We start from the raw sequence: 21879 nt of genomic DNA on the forward strand, positions 1-21879 counted from the left end.
GCGCATATTGGCAACACATGACACCCTCGCACACATACACGCTCGCATACGCCCAGACGTGTACCCACGCAGACACGCATTCACACACAGAACACCCTCGCGTACACACGCACGGACACAAACGCCCGCATTTAAACACGTACATCGAAATGCACGCAGGTGTCTCTCGTCCGTCACAATGCGGGCATGTTGCCAAATCTTTTTTTTTTACACTTTTACCGCGTTGGGACAAAGCGCTCTCTGAAATGTCAAGTGATACTTCAGGTAGCGCAAACACAACAACAACCGCCCTCCGCCACTAAGTGGCGCTGACGTCACCACGGCACTTGTGCCAGGCTATGTGCAAAAACACACAGAACGGTCGATATCGTTAACGCCACACCGATCAAGCGCTCCACAGTTCTTAAGTTAACAGCCACAGGGGGGGGGGCGTTATCGGCAGCCAGAGAGATCGACTCAAAAGTCAAAGAGGGACGCACGGGTTCGAATCCCGTTCAACGACTCGGCCGACCAAACACGTCGTCGTCAATTTATTGGGGATTCTCGATCACCCGCTCGCGAAATCGTCGATTCGATTACCAAATCCGACTGCGAGCAAAGAGCGGCCGTTCGGACCGCACGGCGCGTCCCAGTGCGATTTGGTCACGCGACAAGCAGCAAAATATAATATACCGTGCATGAAAAAACCAAACTCAGAGCGCCATGTCACACACCGCTACTGGATGAGTGCCTCACCACGTCATATCGGTCATGGGGCATATTCCATCCTACTTCACCAGAGCTGCCTATTTGTGGGTTTCCAGAGAGATCGGTCATCCATTTATCTTTTTTGCCGTTTGTAATTTTTTTCACGTGTACGGTCGGTTACGCACAGCAACGCTGGAACTTTCTTTCGCATCGCACCTAGCCAACCCGTGCTAACCGGAGGTGCGTCAACAAAACAGAAACGACGTTGACAACCCTGGCCATCATCGCGGACTGGAAACGCAGGATCTTGGCGGTTGCCAGCTAGCTCAGACGCATTCTGAGCCTCCCAGCCCCAATCTGTGGAGCTGAACTCAATACACCTGGCATCAACTAACGACTAGAAACTAAACACTTTTTTTATTTAACCAGGTAAGGGCCCCCCCACCCCCCCACTGAGCTACTACGTATCTCTTTTTCAGAAGCGGCCCTAGATATCACAAATGATAGCTCGACCAAGTGGCTTATCATCATCATCACGTGGACATTTATGGCAGCCAATAACTCTAAAACGCGTGACGTTGATTCTAAAAAAATGTGGAGGGGAAAAACATGGGGACCCACGGGAAAATCCACGCAACAACGGGGAGAGAGACACGCAGACTTCAAATACACAGCAGGCGCAAGGGTTGGGATCGAACCCACGACCTCCTGCATACCAGGCGAGGAAGTTAACATCTCATAGCCACCCGCGGCACCCCTTCAACAACAACAAGCCATAACAGACAACCCCAGGTGTCTCACTTAAACCCAACAGCACCTGGGCTGTCAAAACAGTTGAGAACAAAACCGAAGGTCTCCCCCATTGCGGGCAGGCGACACCAGACGCATTCGCCACCCTAACAACAACCCCGCCTTGGCGAACGCCCGGTCCGTGCACCGAACCGGTGGGGGCCCCAAAAGTCCTGCTCAAGAGCTCGCGAGAGTTCGCGAGCCGCGTCATGCGCATCACAGCAACGTCACGCGTCTCTCCCGAGGGCTGTGCGGTGCAGTAGGAGGAGGGTGTCCCCCCCCTGCCGTATCGGGACGTTCGGCTGTTGTGTGGGAGAAGAAAAAAAAACCAAAGGACCTGGAGAAAAAAAAACTATCACGTGCCAAGAGGATATGTGTATATATATACAAAACGTATATTTGCAAACTCCAAATGTATACCGCTGGCGTCCGGGTCGGGATCGAACCCACGACCTCCTGCATACCAGGCGAGCAAGTTAACATCTCACCACGGAGAGAGAGAGAGAGAACACGCAAACTCTAAATATACAGGAGGCGTCAGGGTCGGGACCGAACCCACGATCTCCCGCACACCAGGCGAGGTAGTTAACATCTCACCACGTGGAGAGAGACACGCAAACTCCAAATATACAGCAGGCATTAGGGTTGGGACGGAACCCACGACCTCCTGCATACCAGGAAAAGGTAGTTCACATCTCCTGGCCACCGTGGCGCGCCCACAAACATTCCAAGAGAGCAGCCAGTTGCAACTGCCCCCGCACAGGGCAAAAGGAAAGACTCGGCAACAGCCTGGAGCGGGCAATGTTGCTCTACGTGCGTGTGCAATCTAAATTCGATCGCTTGCAGAGTCACTTTCAAACGAGGCGACTTCAAACCGTGACGCCCGGCGGCAACACACAACACAGTGGCCTACTCTCTTTTTTCAAAATGACGTCACGGGATCTTTCACGTCCACCGGGGAAGCGGAGGGGCTTGTAATGTGTTTACGGTTAATGAGCACACCGCAGTAGTAGTAACCAGGGCGGCCCGACGAGTTCGAACCGCGAGCCTCTGTGGCAACAAGCGGTGAACGCAACACCGCCCACGCCCTCCTTGGGCCGTAGGGCAAAGATCCCCCCGTATAGCCTGAACGGACTTTTGGGGAAAGTGCTGTTAGCGAGCAGCATCTATGAAGGCCGGCACCGCACACGAGGGGGTGTGGGTGGCCAGCACCAAGCCCGGCCGCCTTTGTATCCCCAGTGGCGTTGCCTACGCACCGCACCGGGTGCTCATTTCAGACTGAGTTGACCGAGGGGAGGCCCAGGACCGGTTCAGATAACCGTCACACCGGTGTTGACCACGAGTGGGAATCGAACTCGGGTCGCCGGGTTCGTAGCGCAGCGCGCTAACCGCCACGCCACAGAGTGCACACACACACGCACAGCAAAGCAACCGAACCGGGTCTCTGGCGCCAACCCTTGCAACCATCACTCGCAACCATCGCTCGGCAACCGACGCTGGCGCCGCGCTCCAGCCGTACCTTGGCAACGCGCTTTCTTCTCGTCGCCGTTGGCGTTGGCGTCGCCGTGGGAACGCTTGCGGCCGCGCCCTCCTCCGTCACCGTTGGAGACCGACGACGCCGCCGCCGCAGCAGCCGCCGCAGCCGCCGCCGCAGCCGCCGCCGCTCCTCCCCCACCTCCTCCTCCTCCGGCGTCGCCACGGCGACGAGCAAGCTCGTTGGCGAGGAAGGCGGCAGGGCGCGAGAAGCCCTGAGAGATGGCCAACTCCAGCGGGGTGATGCCGCTGTGGTTGGGCACTCTGGGGGGAGATCGGGGCCGCGGGGGGGGAGGGGAAACCCGAGGGGCGGTCAATTTCAAAGCTGTTCACCTCCTGCCCGGGCGAGCCTTTCGCACCTCGCTCGATGGACTCGAAGTACACCTAGCCTGGCACCGCAACTTGGTAGCCAACGGCGGCTGTTGTCGGTGTATCCGAGCGCGTGTCCGTGTGTGGCGACGTGGGGCGAAAGGTGGTGCAGCGGTTAGCTCGCTGATCGGAGAAAACCGGCGACCCACCGTTCGATTCCCTCTCATGGTGGCAAATATCTGAACCTGTCCTGGGCCTCCCGTAGGTCGACTCGGCCTCATACGAGTACCTGGTGCGGCGTGTAACCAGCATTGATGTGTAAACATCGCCACGAGGGATACAAAGGCGGCCAGGCGTGGTGCTGGCCACTCACAACCCTCGTGTGCCGTGCTGGCCTTCATAGGTGCTCGCTAACCGCACTTGCCCCAACAGTCTGTTTCGGCTATATGGGGAACCCTTTCCGCTGCCCTGAGGGCACGTGGCCTCGGGCTTGTCGGCACCATGGTGGCGAGATGTTAACTACTTCGCCTGGTACGCAGGGAGGTCGTGGGTTTAGTCCCGACCCTGACGCCTGCTGTATATTTGGAGTTTGCGGTGTCTCTCGCCCCGTAGTCGCGTGGATTTTTCTCCGGGTCCTCCGGTTTTTCCCCTCCACATTTAGAATGAACGTCACGCGTTGAAGAGTATTTGGCTGCTGCGATAAATTTCCACGTGATAAGCCGCTTCGTTGAGCTTATTATTTGTGGCCAGGTCGCTTCCGAAAAAGAGCTGTACGTCTCAGTGGGGCCTTACCTGGTAAAAAAAATATTAAATTTTTTTGGGAAACGTGCATGTAATATAGAGAGACATCGTGGTGTCCTTATCCGTGTCTCTGTCACTGAAGGTGGTTCATAATGCCTGTGTCGGAAACGGTCAACGCCCCTAAGTCCAAGCACTGGGTCTGGGCGTCACTCTCATCATCAGCCAAAAATCAGTATACAGTTGGGGCCCTTACCTGGTAAAATAAAAATGCTTTAGTTTAGTTTATTTAAAAAACGATTAGAATTTTTTTTTAATAAGACTAGATGGAGGAGGGGATCTTTGTCTGTGTGGCGATGTCCCTCTCACACAGAGAGAGAGGAGGCGGGGGTGGTGGTGGATAAGACACTCACTCGACTTGCGCTCCGCACGCCACCAGCAAATGGACGCACTCCTCACTCCCGGAGCGAGCGGCCTTGTGCAGAGGAGTCTCGCCCAGGTAGTCCTGTTGAGCCGCCCGCCAACATTGTCATCATGAACGTCGACATCATTGTCGTCATCATCGGAGACGTCAATGTCATTGGCGGCAGCAGCAACATCCTCGTCATCATCATCACGATTGTCATTGGCAGCAGAAGCATCGTCGTCACTGACGGCAACATTATTGTCATTATCATCATCATCACTGTCATTGGGGGGAGCACCAAAGGAGTTTTATCATCTTTGTCAGCTTCAACAGCAGCAGCATCATCATCATCACAATCACTGTAAGAACTAACATGAGCAATGTCTCTCCCCCGCCACCTGCATTCATCAACACCACCACCCCCATCATCACCACAACCTATCTATCTAGATTTGAAGTTTTCGTGACTGCAGGGATCCACTCGTTGGTTCTTTCGGTAAAGTCACGTAGGTATAAAATAAATAAAATCACGACACCCCCACCCCTCCCTCTCCCCCCCCCATTCCTACTTGTATAACCTCTTACCACGGCAACTCTCTCCCGCTTCAGCAAAAAAAATTCTTGCTGTGGTTTTACCGAAAGAACCAAAGAGTACACAACTTATCTATCACCACCGTAACTACCAGCATCCCCATTTGTTGTCACAACCACCACCACACCACTAGCACGCCGATTCATCGTCACCACCACGTTCATGACCACCATCATCATCATCACCACCACGCCTTGTATATCACCACCACCACCAGCTTCCCCATTCATTGTCACCACCACCACCCGGCACCTGCTGGTTGACGTTGGCCCCGACCCTCAGCAGCCACAGCAGACAGTGCTGGTGGCCTCCAAAGGCCGCGATGTGCGCCGGCGTCTGAGCGTAGCGCGAGGTCACCGTCGTGACGCTGGCGCCGGCCTGCACAAGCGTGGAGAGGCAGTCCAGCTGCAGAGAGGAGGAGGGAATTTCTCATTAAAGAACAAGAACATTCCCCTTAAAATGCCTAGGCATCTCACCCATTGTTACTTATTGTTATCACTGCTACTACAGAAAACCTCACCGATTCTCAGGATTCTTTATCAGGAGGGTCCCCTGCCCAAGTTCTTGCAGTCGGGGGTGACGTTCACAATCAGAATGTTTATTTAGACTGGAGGAATCCGATGAGCTATAAAGCTCTTATTCACAGACGTCAAATAGGGGCACGGGGTAAGAATGTTACAACAACAAATACAAAAAACACAATAGCCGTGCAAAGCATTGAAAACTAAACTAGTTTTAACTTACCAGGTAAAGCCCACCGAGGAATTAACTTATTTCTCAAAAAAGATCTGGCCACAAATGACATCTCAACAAACTGGCTTATCACGTGAAATTCTATAGCAGCAGAAATAACCTAAATAATATCAATGCATGTTTCTAAATGCAGAGGGAAAAACCGGATGACCCGGAGAAAAAAAAATCAACGCGACCATGGGGGAGAGAGACACGCAAACTCCAATGGGGTAAATTTGTAGGTTAATTATTCAGAATTGGGATGTCTTTTATGATTGGGTGTTATTTTGCGTGTGCGTGTGTATGTAGCTACGGGGAGTGGTAGTGTAGTGGTTAGCGTGCTGCACTATGAACCTGGCGACCCAAGTTCGATTACGCTCACGACCAGTCACGATTATTTAAATCTATCCTGGGCCTCCCCTAGGTCGACTCAGCCTCAATATGAGTACCTAGTGTGGTGTGTAGTAAACATCGCCACTGGGGAGACAAAGACGGCCGGGCGAGGTGCTAGCCACACACCCCGCCCCCCATGTACCGTTCTGGCCTTCATGAGTGCTCGCTAACAACACTTGCCCCAACAGTCTGTTCAGGCTACACGGGGGATCTTTGTCTAGCTATGGGAGGAAAGAGATGACCCACTGAAAACCCATGCAGGACAGGCAGCAGGTACGTACTGGACATCTGTTGAAGCGCTGCATAGCTCTTCTTCAACAGATGTCCAGAACGATGCCCAGGCGACCCCCCGCCCCCAACCCTCTTTATAGCCGTCAACTCCTTATCAGTGCCCAATTTATTACAGAGAAATTCAAACCTCATTGGTCACCCCGTGCCCCTTATAAATCTCAACCATCATCCAATAAAGTCGAATCACAAGGGAGAAACACAAACAAATAGACAATCACCACTAGTACACTCGCCACTACACTCATCACTACATACCTGTCAACCCCTTATGTCTATCTTATTACAGATCAATTCAGACCTTATTGGTCACCCCGTTCCTTTATAAATCTCAACGTTCATCCTACAAAGTCCCATCACACGGGGAGAAACACAAACGACTAAGACACATTATGTGTGCCCGTATTGAAACGGCTGTACGCGGCATAGACCTGAAAACTCAATTTCCCTGTACAAGAATACGGGGCAAACCGTAAAGTTTGATGGGCTATGCCAATCTCCCAGCGTGGCAGTCCTCTGGTCGAACACTGTTTGAGACGAGGCTCTAAAGAAAGCTGTCTCCGGTGTGGACCAATCAGTTTCAAAGACAATGCATCATATACTACCAGAGCATGTCTTTTTGTTTGCATGCTTACCACAAGCATGTGTGGTTCATGCAGACATGATTCTTTGCAAAAGGTTCCAGTTTGCTGTTTTAACATCTTAACACCTGTTTTATTGCCAGAAAGGGTAAAACCTATTCTTATAAACGATACGGGTTGACATGTATGCTTCTTGCTTTGAGGCACATAGCGTTTCCCCCACTTGCGCCACCCTGCCGCCCGAAAAAAAGCAAAACAGAGGAGAGAACCGGCGTTGCGCATTTATTACTAGCAGGCAGTGAATCAAGAGAGAGCAAGACGAACACGGTGACAAGTCTAAATAAACCTTCCACATTCCCCGGTAATGTGAGAACAGGGGGGGGGGGGGCAGAGGGGGGAGGCATTCGCAGGGTCAGTGAGTCACTGTGTCTTCGTGGCACACGCCTCTCAAGGGGTGGCTGGGTTTGCCGAGAGAGATTCACAACGGCCATGTCGGGGTGCCGCGGTCGCGAGAGGTTAACTACCTCGCCTGGTGTGTAGGAGGTCATGGCTTCGATCCTAACCCCGACGCCTGCTGTATATTTGGAGTTCGCGTGTGTCTCTCGCTCTCCATGGTGAGATGTTAATTACCTCGCCTGGTAAACAGGAGATCATGGGTTCGATCCCGACCCTGACGCCTGCTGTATATTTAGATTTGAAGCTTTCGCGACTGCAAGGATTCATACTTTTTGGTTTTCTCGGTAAAGTCACGTAGGCAAAATAAAATAAAAGAGAACAATTAAATCACGACGTTTCGGAGGCAACACAAGCTTCTGTCTTCAGGTGGAACAGTCACAGCAGAATATCTGTGCCACTTGACACTGGCAAAGGAGGTTCCAATGGTGTTTTAAGGTTGATATTGTTTGACTTGCATCACACTGGGATTTTTGCACACAGCGTTGTAATACGTTGTGTGGGGGGGGGTTTCTGGAAGATTTGCTGGTTTATCCCAGGATGTTTCTGTTGCGCGTCGTCGCTTTAAGATGTTTCTCTGTTCATATTTTGTTTGTTGCGGTTGCACCCGACTCCAGAGCAGCGTGGCTCACAGGGCTATACCTAATAAATGAAACTTGAAATGAAACTTGAAAAACTTCTCTATTTTATTTTACCTATGCGACTTTACCGAAAAAAAAAAGTATGCATATTTAGAGTTTGTGCGTCTCTCCCCCTGTGGCCGGGTGGATTTTTTCCTGGGTCCTCTGGTTTTTCCCCTCCACATTTAGAAGCTACACCATGCGTTTAAGAGCATTTGGCTGCTCTAAATTTCCACGTGATAAGTCACTTCGTTGAGCTATCATTTATGGTAGCGAGGTCACTTCTGAAAAAAAGTTACCTGGCTCAGTGGGGCCTTATCTGCTGATCTAAAAATAGTTTCAATAGTCCGTGATCTGATGTCCTGAGTTTGAACCTGTGTTTTCGTCCGCCCAACTCCAATTATACTGGGGTTCTCAAAACATAGTCGAGTTTTATCAGAATCAGAATACGTATTCATACTGGAGAAATGCGTTGAGCTATCCAGCTCTTTTCCACAGATGTTCATGGGCCTAAGCCAGGTCACCGATAACTTCAGCAGAGAACCGCAGACTCGCATGAAAGACCCACATGCTCGCGGAGCTCTGTAGACTCGCATGAAAGACCGACATGCTCTCAGAGCCCCGTAGACTCGCATGAAAGACCCAGATGCTCAAAAAGGGAATTATGGACTGATAGACCAAAAATACCCCGCAAGACTCAAAACCTGAAGTGTGTTAAAACCCCGAGCGATACGATTCCCATATTAAAAATCTCTACTCGCCTGAATTGGGGTTCTAACAGGACTCGCACGCCACCTGGTGGCGAGCGGTGGTATGGCCACCAGATAGCCCATTCATTTTTGATTTACAGAACCTCGGAGATCGAACGCACCAGAACTCGAACAAATCGGTGTTCGAACGATATTTCCGTACATTTTTTGCCCCGGGAACCGAACGAAATTCGTAGGTCCAACGGGCAACCGCGACTTCAAAGAACTTTGTACGGCTGAGACGCGTATGGCCAGCAGCGTGCATGACGCTTGCCCAGACAAAGGGGACTCCCCTTCCAAACAATAACACCACCACCTCCTCCTCCTCACCACCTTCCACTCAAGCCATCAACTTTCCGTACTGTAGGTAAAGTGAAGTTCAATGTTCATGTATTCCATATATTTATTCATTTATTCCATTTATTTATTGTTTCTTGTTCTTATGTATGATTTTATGCATGTAATTACTGGAAACTTCGTGTAAAAATGCTTTATAATGAGAGATGTCTTGTGTCTGGAACCAATTAATGTCATTTACATTAATTCTTACGGGGAAAATTAATTCGGTGTTCGAACAAATCGGTGTTCGAATGGCCTTCTGGAACGAATTAAGTTCGATCTCCAGGGTACCACTGTACAGATGTCGGCAAATCACCACTGATTAAAAAAACTCATGAACAAATTTCACTCCCCACATCCCAATCGTCGTGTCACTACACCGAGAATAAATTCGGAAATGTCGCAGAGCAGCGCGACCTTACATGCTGGGGAACAGCCCACGGAAGCGGACACCACAGAGCTACCTCCGAGATCCCTTCAAGTGGCCTCTGGTTAGCACAGTCGAGGGGGCAGCAACGCCCCACTCACTGTGCATGCGAGAGCGAGGTTCGTCACGTGACAGTTCGATGATATTTAGATTATTTAGCTGTGATAAATTTCCACGTGATGATAAACCACTTTTGTTGAGCAATCGTTTTGAGGCCAGGTCGCTTCTCAAAAAGAAGCTAATAGCTCAGTGGGCTTTACCTGGTGAAATAAAATAGTTTAGTTTTTTTTGTATATTTTATTTTGTGATTTGTTAACCATCCCTATCTTGTGTTTTGTATTCGTTAATGTTCTGACCCGCCCCTACTGGACATCTGTGAAAAAGAGCTTAATAGCTCATCCGATTCCTCCAGTATAAAATAAGTTATTCTGATATTTTAATTCTCAGAGCTGCAACTTCGCCAAATAAAGCGCAGAGACAAATTTCATTATGCGATTATTTTTTTGCTCCATCATTGATAACCAGGCTGACACCATCGGCGAGACCCTGCACTTGGGAAGCCGGTTTAATCCTAGTGAGCTGGCCGCCTGAATTTGTGAAAAAATAACTTTATGGCTCAGATTCCTCCAGTCAGAACATTCCGATAACTATTCTGAATTCTAACCGCAGGATCTCACCATTGACGCGCGCGCACACCGTTTCGCGAGCACATCATCGTCACACCTGATGTCTCGTCTTTGCAACTGGCTACAAGTGAAACAGCAAGTGGACTATAAGATCCACCTCCTGCTGCTGCTGCTGACCAACAAGGCTCTCAGTGCGTTAGCCCCGCAACATTTGCAGGAAGCGATCCATTTTTATACTCCCAACAATGTCCCAGAGACCTTTGGATTGCCTTCTTCCAAGGTCAAGGCTCTATTCCTGGGGCGATCGGCCTTTTGCCAGTACAAGCTGCCAGGCTTTGGAACGACGCTTTGTGTCTTTGCTAATCAGGCAGTCGTTAAGAGCCGTTTAAGTCCTGTCTTGTAGGCGAGTGGGTGGATGTGAGAGTGGGTGGGTGGGTGAGTGATCCGGAATTTTGACAGCACAGCTCCCAGGCTTTCGGAACAACGCTTTGTGGCAATCGGCATCGTTAAGAGTTGTTTACGTCCTGTCTTGTGCGTGAGCGGGTGAGTTAGTGGTTGGGTGAGTGAGTGGGTAAGTGGATGAGTAAGTGGGTGAGTGAGTGGGTAAGTGGATGAGTGAGTAAGTGGGTGATTGGGTGAGCGATCGGCCTTTTGGTACTGCACAGCTCCCAGGCAATGGAACAACGCTTTGTGCCTTTAATAACAAAACAATAATAGTGGTTAGAGCTGTTTAAATCATGTCTGGTGGGTCAGTGGGTAGGTGTGAATGAGTGAGTGAAGTGGTGGGTGTGTAGGTGACTGGGTGAGTGAGTGGGTGTGTAGGTGAGTGGGTGAGAGTGAGTGGGTGAATGGGTGGGTGAGTGAGTGGGTGAATGGGTGGGTGGGTGAGTAAGTGGGTGAATGGGTAGGTGGGTGAGTGAGTGGATGGGTGGGTGAGTGGGTGGATGGGTGAGTGGATGGGTGAGTGGGTGGGTGATCTGCCTTTTGCCTCTGCAGCTCACAGGCTATGAAACAACGCTTTGCGCCTTTGCTAACAAAACAATAAGAGTGGTTAGAGTTGTTTAAATAATGTCTGGTGGGTGAGTGGGTGGGTGTGAATGAGAGTGAAGGGGTGGGTGAGTGGGAGTGTGAGAATGGGTAGGTGGGTGGGTGAGTGGGTGAATGGGTGAGTGGATGAACGAGTGAGTGGTTGGTTGAGTGGGTGATTGGGTGAGTGATCAGCCTTTTTGCTACTGCAGCTCCCAGACTATGGAACAACGCTGTGCCTTTCTTACTGATAAAAGTATTTTTTTTTGTCTGTCTGTGGGTCTGTCTGTGTGTGGACGCAACTTGCGACGGATTAAACTCACAAACTGTGGGTTTTACGTGTTAAAAAAGTACCCAGATACCACGCGATAAGCCCGGGGGTGAGCCAGCGCTATTCGTATTTCACATACGTCAACTTTAAAGTAGTTAAATTAACATTGTATTCCTTTTATAAGCACAGGGCGGCGCCAGAGCACGCATCTGCGCATGCGCGAAATGCTGACCTGTGGTTGCCCTAGCAACGCACACACGCGATTGGTGGAGGGTGGAATTCTCATTCGCGTTAAAAATGCAAAAAAATCTAAATAATACACACCCCCTCCAAATGTGTGCACTTACTACTATAGAGTCGGTAGATACTACCGTAGAGTCGATAGATACTACTATAGTCAGTAGATAATACTCGTCAGTAAATTCCACTACAGTCAGTATATAGTATTTACTGCTGACTGCAGCAGTATAGAGTCAGTAGATAATGCTATAGAGTTATTAGTTGCTTCTATAGTCAGTGGTAACTACTATAGTCAGAAGATACTACTATAGAGTTAGTAGTTACTACTATAGAGTCGGTATATACTACTGTAGGATCCGTAGATACTACTACGGGTAGTAGGATCTACTACAGTCAGCAGATACTACTATGGAGTCAGTAGATACTACTGTAGAGCCAGATACTACGGCAGTCAGATACTACTAGAGAGTCACTAGATACTACTCACTCTATTGTATGTAGTAGGGTGTATAGGTGTATATGCCTACGCAGGGGTAAAAATATTTTTTGAGCGGGGGGGGTGGGTCGACAATTTTCGGAAACCTTTTAGATCAACTATTTACCCCCCCATTTTCTATAACTTTTTGGACTTCTGCAAGCCTCTTAGAATTTTGTTGACGGACAAATGGACAAACGGCGGCACGCCGGGCTTTCACAATAGCTCAGTATGTGTTTATATGTATATGTAATTTTTTAAAATAAGTTTTTAAATATATTTTTCCATCGGGCAACGCCGGGTATTTCCCGCTAGTTGGTAATCAGACAATCAGTGGTTCGAGCCGTTTAAAACAAGTCGTGAAATATTCACCTGCTTTAAATGGCCTTCACCCCCTCTAGTTCTGGCCGTTTACCCAACTGGTTCTGTCTATATCAGTTTTCTTCACGAATTTTCAGAGGTGGGGGGCACTTTCGCCGATGAGACATCAGTCTGCGCGAGTTTGCCGCAACGCCATTGCACAACATTGGGGATTTGGACAGCAACACGATGATTGGTGGGGGGGGTGGTTTCACCGTTTGTGGATTTGTCGGGGGGGGGGGGGGCGCACGTCAGCAGGCTGCCGCTAAAGGCCACGAGTGGGCCACCAGTGGCCCGCGGGCCTTGCAATTAAGAACACCGGTTTACATTCCTGCTGTCCACACACGGGCGCATTTGGATCTGCGGACGATGCGAGCATTGGAAATGTGAATTACTTCTTGTTATTTTTTAATATTATCTAAGCAACACAGCGGCTCAATGCTCTGACCTCTGGGCCACCCAGCCACCTGGAAAGGCAAACTTACGTCAGAGGGCCTAGGGCCCAGGAAACACAAACCGTATCTACGAGATAACAATCGTTTGCTTTTTTTTCTGGGCGTTATCTTTTATTTATAAAAAATATATAACAAGACCATGCAAATATCACAATGACACATTCTGCAATGGTCTCATCGTACAAATAGTTAACGTATTTCTTAATATTTTATATATACGTATTTATTCGATTTTCACTGTGCACAAGAACAAAGGCCCCGCTGCGGTAAGTTGGGAGATAAAAAAAAATACAACCGCGCGCGAATATCCGCTCGGTCCCATGTAGCTGACACGTCCTGGTTGATGGGGGGGGGGGGAGAGCATTTCTAATCTGTAGGAACAGCTGTTCCCCTTTTGACGTTCTCTGGTCCAACAGAAGTTGACGCTAGGCCCTAAAGAAGGCTGTCTCCGCTGTAGACCAGTTTCAAAGACAATGCCAAAGATTACCAGGGCATGTTTTTGTTTGCATGTTCACAAGTACCGTGTGGTTAATGCAGACATGATTCCTTGAAAAAGGTTTCCGTTTGGTGTTTGAACATCTTAACACCCCCTCTGTTTTACTACCAGATAGAGTAAAACCTATGTTTTTTTTTTACTTTCATACTGGCAAGAAAGGTCGCATGTGGTTTCTAATCTATTTCTAGAAGGTAAAAAGTATCCATTATCAGCCATGATCGATCCATTGTTGGATGAAGGCCTCCCTCAACAAGCCACCTCCAACAACCTTTGCAATGTAATAATCCATCGGCCACTTGCACACGAACCGATTTCATCACTCCATCTCCTCGGTATATCAGCCAGGCCCCGTGTACCCGACGCATCCTGGTTGATGGGTGGGTGGGTTTCTAATATATTTCTAAAAGGCAGAGTATCCATCATCATCGCCCAAGATCGATCCACTGTTGGATGAAGACCTCCCCAAGTCACCACCACCAACAACCTTTCCAGTGTAATAATCCAGCGGGCACTTGCAACATGAACCAATTTCATCGCTCCATCTCCCCTCAGTGGACACGGTTCTGAATCCATTCCATTAATTGGATGCCCACTCCGTTGCGATGCTCGGCTATCATTCCTAACAAAATGTATTCGCGAAACTTAAAACTATAAACTAAACTCATTTTCAGTCGAGAAGTATACAATCTTAAAAAAAAGTTTCATAATTTAAATACAAGCATCATTTTAAAACAGCAAAGAAAGAGCATTCGATTAAAAAAATTTTAAACCAACAGCAACCGCCTCATTTCAAAAGGACGAACGTTAAAAAAAAAAATGATTTGCCAACTATCTGAAAACCACGGCATCTGCCAAACTCTGAAGCCGTTTGAAAAGTGCCCTGACTGGACCGTTGGCGGTTAGACTTTTTTTCAACAGTGCCGTGGCCCAGTGCTGGCAGGCCAAGAGGCTGCTCCTCGTCGACCATCAACGGTTCATGCTTCATTTCTGGCAGGCTGCCCTGGACACTACTCCGGTTTGTATTAACTGTACAAGTACAGGGGTGTGTGTGTGTGTGCGCGTGTCTACCGTAAGCTTCCAGAGTGACCGTTAAGGATACCGCAATGTCGTTGGTCGCGATATCTTTAAGTGTGCCGTAAAGCTTCTAGAATAAACGTTAAGGATACCCACAACGTCGTTGGTCGCGGTACCTTGAAGCGTGTCGCAAGCTTCCAAGAGGCAACGTTAAGGATACCGCGTCGTCGTTCGTCACGGTACCTTTAAGGGGACATCACTGCGTGCCTGCGTCATGGTCCATATTTGAAAAGTTGCACCGCAAGTTTACTCATCTGGGATTACACAGAGCAACGTCGCTGTCTAAATCCGTGTGTGATAACCCCGCGCCGTAAGAATGACGAGAATGCTAAATGTACAAAATAATTGCCCGTTAATGATGACCAAAAATGGCTAATTGAGAACACAGCATAAAAAAATGTTTCGTATTGGTTATTGCTGTTAGTCGTATACCAAGTCAGTTTATCCGAGTACGTAAGTTTATTGTTAGGGTGTTTGTGTTTTAGCAATTCTTCCACCTCAACAAAAGCCGGACGATATTATATCCATCTGAAAGACAGAAATCTGAATTGGTTAACCTACACTACGCCGAACCATTATACTGGCGGTTAAAGCCACATCTTTCGAGTGTCTGAAACTGGATTGTGCGCTATGCTGGCACCGCTGCGATCCCTGCGTTCAAATCCAGACAGCGGGTCTGTGATTTAACAAACAAAAAAAACACAATCAAAATGTGGTTCTGTGCTTAATCTGGTTATAAAAAAAAGTATCCGAGACGTACATCCCAAACGTTGGAACTGCCCAGATGTAAAGATTAACACAGAGTTGGCCTGTTCAAACATCTCGCCGAGTCCGTGCCCCTGCTGGACAGCAGCGCAAAAGAGATTCGTGGCTCATCGGATTCCTCTAGTAGAAATAAATATTCTGACACTTTCATTCTCAGAGCTGCAACTTAGCTGAATTGTGCAGAAACAAATTCAATGCGACTTTTTGTTGTTGCTGCTGCTGCTCCGTCGTTTGGGGACCAGATTCTGATTCCAAAACGCTTCTGGAAAATGAGGGGCGCCATGCCCACATAAACGCGCAATTCTGCCGTCTAGTGGTCGAAAGACAGAACGTCAAACGTAAGATTAGCGAACGATGCAGCTCTACCCTCGTACATCTAGATGTCTCTCGACACTAAAAATAAAAAGCATTTTTTTTTACGCAACTCATCTCACCCCACGGCCTTCTGACGGTGCGTAATTTCAGCAGCAAATCGTTTCGGCACAAACAAAATTCTGGACGGTTTCGACTCACAGCGTCTCATCATCATCAGTCAGTATTGCTTGCATTAATCCTGCCGGTAACTGTCGGGCATTATTATAAGCAAGAACCATAGCTATTGAAGATACAGGTTCGAGTTGAGCCTGGAAAGTGCATGGTTGGGTGACCACCATGCATATCAGTCATAACATTGGTAAAATCAACTGTTGTATTTATTTTATATGCCTCCACATCAATGATTCCCCCCCTGCCTTAACTAACCCGTTCTGATCAGCGTAGTGAAGTATGGTTGAACAAACTAAAATACTTTTTATTTTACTAAGTCAGGCTCGCGGAGCCATAGAGCTCTTTTTCAGAACGGTCGGGATCGAACCTACGACCTCCTGCATACCAGGCGAGGTGGTTAACATCTCGCCACGGCCCACACGGGATGCGGAGGACCTCTCATTCAGCGGAGGGCCTCTCATTCAGCGGAGGGCCTCTCATTCAGCAGTGGACTAACAAACGCGGGATGTGCGCGTGCACGCACACGCATTTAATCGCTCTCACTCTTTAACTGCCCACAGTCAACCACCACGACATACAATAAAACTCACAGGCGGAAACTTTGCCCACACAGGCAAAGATCTCCACCCCCCTTCACCCCACATAGCCCAATACTGGCTGCATCTATGAAGGCCAGCAGCACACCTGGCCACCGTGGTCTTCCCCAGTGCTTTAATTTCTTTACACGCTTTTATTTAACTCACTGTCTGTTGTTGTATCCTCAAATCTTGTGATTCAATTTTAACCCACTTCCCAATGTGGTATCCGACTGCAAACTTGGTATACTTATGTCATACTGATGACAATACTATACAGTATTCTATCATAAAAAAAGCAAATATTTTTAAAAATTATTTTTTATATGTTATGTTTCGGCTTGGGTCTAATTGTCCACGCTAAACTGACGTTGGCTGTAAATCACGACGGTCCCTTACCTTATGGCAAGCTTCGGGGCTACTTCCTGGAATCGTGAAATTCTGCCATTACTCGTACGGTACATTTCATTAAAGCATTGTTTAAAAAAAGTTTTTTTTTCATATTACTTATTTATTTTGCATTTTAACTCCGAGTCAAGTTTTGAGGGAGTGTGCAGAGGGTGATCGGTTCAGATTTCACTCACCGCGGCCAGGAATCAGGCCAAGGGAGCTTCCACACACAAGCGTAACTTTAAACTAAACTAATAAAAACGAATTGTTATTTTACCAGGTAAGGCCAACTGAGCAATGTAGCTCTTTTTCAGAAGCGACCTGGCCACAAATTATAGCTCAACGAAGCGGCTTGTGTGTAAATTTATATGAGCCAAATATTCTAAGCGCATGTTGATTCTAAATGTGGAGGGGAGAAACCGGAGGACACGGAGAAAAATCCACGCCACCACAGGGAGAGAGAGAGAGACACGCAAACTCCAAATGTACAGGCGTCAGGGTTGGGATCGAACCCACGACCTCCTGCATACCAGGCAAGGCAGATGACATCTCGCCACCGTGGCGTAACTTTACGCAGCCGATGAAAATATAATACCGGTTGACGGGACTCTCGAGTGTGACCTCCGCTTGCCAAACCGGCGCCGGTCATTTGAGCGCACGGCCAAAGTATGGGGAAACTCCTCCACTCTCTCTCCGCAAATGTCCCATTGCTCATGGAGGAGTCGAAGAGGGTGGAGGGGTTCGGTGAAATAAAATACCCAGACAGATACGAATAACAAAACACTCGCTCGCATTCGTCAATAGCATCCGTGGCCTTAAAAGTAAAAGGGGAGGAAAAAAAAATCGGCACCGTTCGTGGCAATGGCCCTTCTTCGTAACGCACACAACGTTTCCAGATTAATTTTAATTGGAATGCTAAAATATTGCTAAACAAATTCTTCAAAAATTGAAATAGTTTTATGGAAAAACGATTTTTTTATTAAAAGTTAAATGACCAAAAGATGCTGACACATTGTAACCTGGCAAGTGCTTTGTTTTAACGGGGCTAACGGTAAGGTCCCACCGCTGAGTGGCATGCTCCAGGTTTAGCGCAAACATTCATACACTCAACAACAATACCCGCCATTCTCCACTAAGTGGTGGTGACGTCACCACGGCGCCTGTGCCAGGCCAGGTGCACTCCAAGGTCACGTGAAGTTGTCTAAGGCTCGCTGACAGAAGAGGTCACGGGACAGACCCAGGGTGCCATGGGTTGACTTACTGAGATGACTGGCAGATGCACACAACCACACTCGCACATGCACGCACTCACACACACGCTCACACACACATATACTTACGCACGCAAGCTGTCGTCTCACTGTATGCCGCTGCACCCGTAAAGACCCGACTAGATAAATTTAGCCGAATGTCAGAGAGCGATTAAATGAATCAGATTTCTGCCTGCAGATGCCGAGATATTTATATTTAAGTTCGGCTGCCCTGGGGCTGGTTGGAGGCAGCGGCGGTGGCGGCGATGTTGTTTGATGATTACGCGTCTGGTGAGCAATAATAAAACACAATAAAATAACAATTATAATCATGGTGAATCGCAGGACTATGAGGAATAAAATCATAACCAGTTCTGGGAACAAGCTCCGCCTCCCAGCCCCCCCCCCTCCCACCACTCTTCACTCATTCGCATTCACAAGCGCGGTGAAGTATGGTCAAGCAACGCCCACGACCAAACGGGGGTGTGGAAAGGGCTTCATCCGGTGGGTGGATTGGGAAAGTTGAATGTGAATTAATTATCCAGGAAGAGCACCACTGCTGACAACAACCATTCACCGCAGCCCATAACACCTGCGCTCAACCACCTAAGCAATTTCCAGGGGTCAAACACTGCTTAGCTTCCAAGATCGGATGAGATCGGGCGCATCCTGGGTGCTTTGTTCGTTCGGAAAAGAGGAAAATTACGAGTGAGTTCCGGACTCAAATGAGCACAGAAGAATCGCTCACCTCCACCGCTGTTACATCCCCGCAGAGCCAGTGGTGGAAATTCCACATTCCCATGGCAGGGAGGGGGGGGTGAGCATATCCACTGTACAACCCCCGCTGTCGACTTCCCCGCTAAGTAGTCCTACCCCCCCCCCCCCCCCCACTGTTTCACTAACTCCAGAGGCACGATGGGCTGAGTCAACCCCTAATGAGGACTCACAACAACCTCCTTCAGATTGCGAGCCACGCTGAGCCACCTGACCACGTTTTTTTGTATCGTTTTGGTATTGTTTTGTTGTTTAACACACAGCAGTAGCAGTAGGCTTTCGCGACCAAATTATCCACAAGAGGTGTTTTTCTTTGGGTTAGAGTCACGTAAATATAAACGAGTACTGAAACCCGCCACCACCACCCTACCTAGGCAATTAGTATGATTTATTTTGGTAACGTTCTGACCCCCATGCCTCTACCGGCCATCTGTGAAAAAGAGCTTCATAGCTCATCGGATTTCTCCAGTATAAATATTCTGACGAAGTGCAAAATAAATTATTTATAGCCACGTTTTTCTTCATCTGGGCCAATCTACCCCCCCCCCCCCCCCCCGTATTTTCTTTATGAACTGGAACGGCAAATAATTGATTCTCGGACTGTACTTTCATTACATTTAATTGGCTTACGGCTGCATCTGTAATCCCAAACCCTACGACCGACCACGCCCAACACCCGTCCAGCGACACGGGGCACGACGCCACGTTTCCGTCCGCCCCTCGTCAACGAAGGCACCTCCGCACCCGGCGTAACACCGGGTTTGTGGCGCGGCTGCAGCCGCGATTTAGTTTCTCGGGTCTCTTTTTTTAAACTCGCGTATGTTCCCAAATCTCACTTTCTTTCACGCGACAGCGACGCGCGTGGTCTCGATGTCGCGTACGCTCACTCGCTCCCGTCTAAATCACAGGGGAAGCATTTCCCCCGTCCCCCCTTTTAGATTTAGCTTTGTCCAGTAACCTACTTGCTCACGGTGCATCTGTCGTTTCCTCTAGCTGCTCACGTATCCACCGCTACGTCACCCCGCGGCAAGTCGGATAAGCGATGTTGTACGGTGAATCTTACCTTATATAGATTGATACAGCGCCTTACTCCAAGGCGATTTGCAACGATTATAAAATTGCCCCCGCACTACCCCTACCCCCTATCGCTACCCTACCCCCTATCACTACCCCAACCCCTATCACTACTACCTCATACCCAACCCCTATCACTACCCCTATCACTACCACTACCCCTATCACTACTACCTCATACCCAACCCCTATCACTACCACTACCCCTATCACTACTACCCCGTACCTCAATCCCTACTCCTAGCACTACCACTACTACCGGATTCTTCCAGGATTAATATCGGTTCTGATTCCCGCGTTGAAACGACGAGCATTGGGGGGGGACAACAAAAAAACGTTAGCTACAGAATCTATGCGCACGCAAGGTTTTTCTTCCTCAACGCGATTGCAACTTACACAATCGATCTCTCGCGCCAAGCAGGAGAGGAGTCCTATTTCTGCTCAGCAGTATGCAGAGAGAAACGTATTCATGATGCATTCCTGCGATTATTTCTGCATGTGTTTTTTATTACGCATTTAAACAAAACAAATTATGGAGGTGCTGGGGGGGGGGAGTTTCAGCCACGGTCTATCCACTGCTGGATGAACGGCCTCCCTCTTCCAAGCCTGTCGCCATTTATTTAAAAAAAAAATCACAATTTGTATTTTACCAGGTAAGGCCTCGCTGAGCTATGTCGCTCTTTCGTCAGAAGCGCCCTGGATAGCACAAACGAAAGCTCAACAAAATGGCTTATCATCATCACGTGGAAATTTATAGCACCCGAATACTCCAAATGCGTGATAATGATTCTCAATGTGGAGGGAAAAACCGGAGGGCCCGGAGAAAAATCCACGCGATCACGGGGAGAGAGAGACACTCAAACTCCAAATATACAGCAGGTGTCACAGGGTCAGGATCGAACCCACGATCTCCTGTATATCAGGCGAGCTAGCTAACATCTCGGCCACCATCTCTCATGGTCCTGCAACGTCGTTCCCCACCAAGCCCCTCTTGCATGCAAGGGGTTCTTCTTTTCGTCACTCCATCTCCGCGGTAGACGTACTTCCTTTTGGGTGCACTTCCCTCCTTTGGCTGCAATGCCATCGTTACTCTCAACCATCGGCAGTCATCCCTTCCAGCCGTGACACGTTCTCCCCAAGCCCAACTTGCTTTTCAAAAAAAGAGCTTCATGGCTCGTCGTATTTCCTCCAGTGGAAAGAAATATTCTGATTCAACGTGATGTACGTACGTACGCTGAACTTCTTTTGCAACATACGTAGCCAACCGTGCTAATCGGAGGTGCGGGGGGAAACGACAACAAACTAACCTGCGTGTGTTCTCCAATATATGTCTCAATACATTTCCAAGCTTGCACTCTCTCAGTGCTACTTTGCATAATTTTTAGTCTCAGTTCCATTTTCTTCATCAGTTTACACGTTTCTGAGCCGTTCGTCATAACAGGTAGTGGCATATGATCCGTAAGTATAAGGAAGAGAGGAGCTGTGGTCAGAGAAAGTAAAAAAAAACCTGGTCATGGGTTGACTCGGCCCAACATCAGTAGCAGCATTAGCAACACAATCATTATCATCACCACCGGCTCAAGAACCAATCAATTCGGCAGCAGCACCGCCACCACTTTTCATCGAAACAAACAACGGCAGACCTACGGATGCCCTGGCCCTCGCCATGGGAACACAGAATTTCCAGTGCCGGCTGAGGGATGCCCAACGCTCGTTGTTGAGCTGCCAAGAGGTGCAGTTTGACTTTAGAATTTTAATTTGCGTACAACAACAAGAAGAAACTCTTTCATCAAACTGCAGCAAAGGGCAGCAGTTTTTTTTATTTTTATGCCAACAATGTTTTTTCAAGCTTGTGATGATGCAAGCGACCCAGTGAAAACTAGTGATGTTAAAACCGAAAGAGGTA

The 21879-nt window shown here is 48.6% G+C and overlaps 1 protein-coding gene across 6 annotated transcripts in view; it reads right to left on the reverse strand.

Moving 5' to 3' along the window:
* Positions 1 to 21879, reverse strand: part of LOC116955751 (uncharacterized) — a 54119-nt gene that overhangs the window by 20755 nt on the left and 11485 nt on the right. For all 6 annotated transcript variants that reach the window (XM_076053466.1, XM_076053465.1, XM_076053464.1 and 3 more), the window contains exons 2-4: positions 5307 to 5459; positions 4470 to 4561; positions 2996 to 3273 (exon numbers count right to left, since the gene is read on the reverse strand). In XM_076053466.1, coding sequence (XP_075909581.1) covers positions 2996 to 3273; positions 4470 to 4561; positions 5307 to 5459 — 523 coding nt within the window. The remainder of the gene's footprint in view (positions 1 to 2995; positions 3274 to 4469; positions 4562 to 5306; positions 5460 to 21879) is intronic.

The sequence above is a fragment of the Petromyzon marinus genome, chromosome 61 (genome assembly GCF_048934315.1).
Source record: "Petromyzon marinus isolate PM22_M1 ecotype Great Lakes invasive population chromosome 61, UKy_Petmar_22M1.pri1.0, whole genome shotgun sequence".
Classification (NCBI taxonomy): Eukaryota; Metazoa; Chordata; class Hyperoartia; order Petromyzontiformes; family Petromyzontidae; genus Petromyzon; species Petromyzon marinus.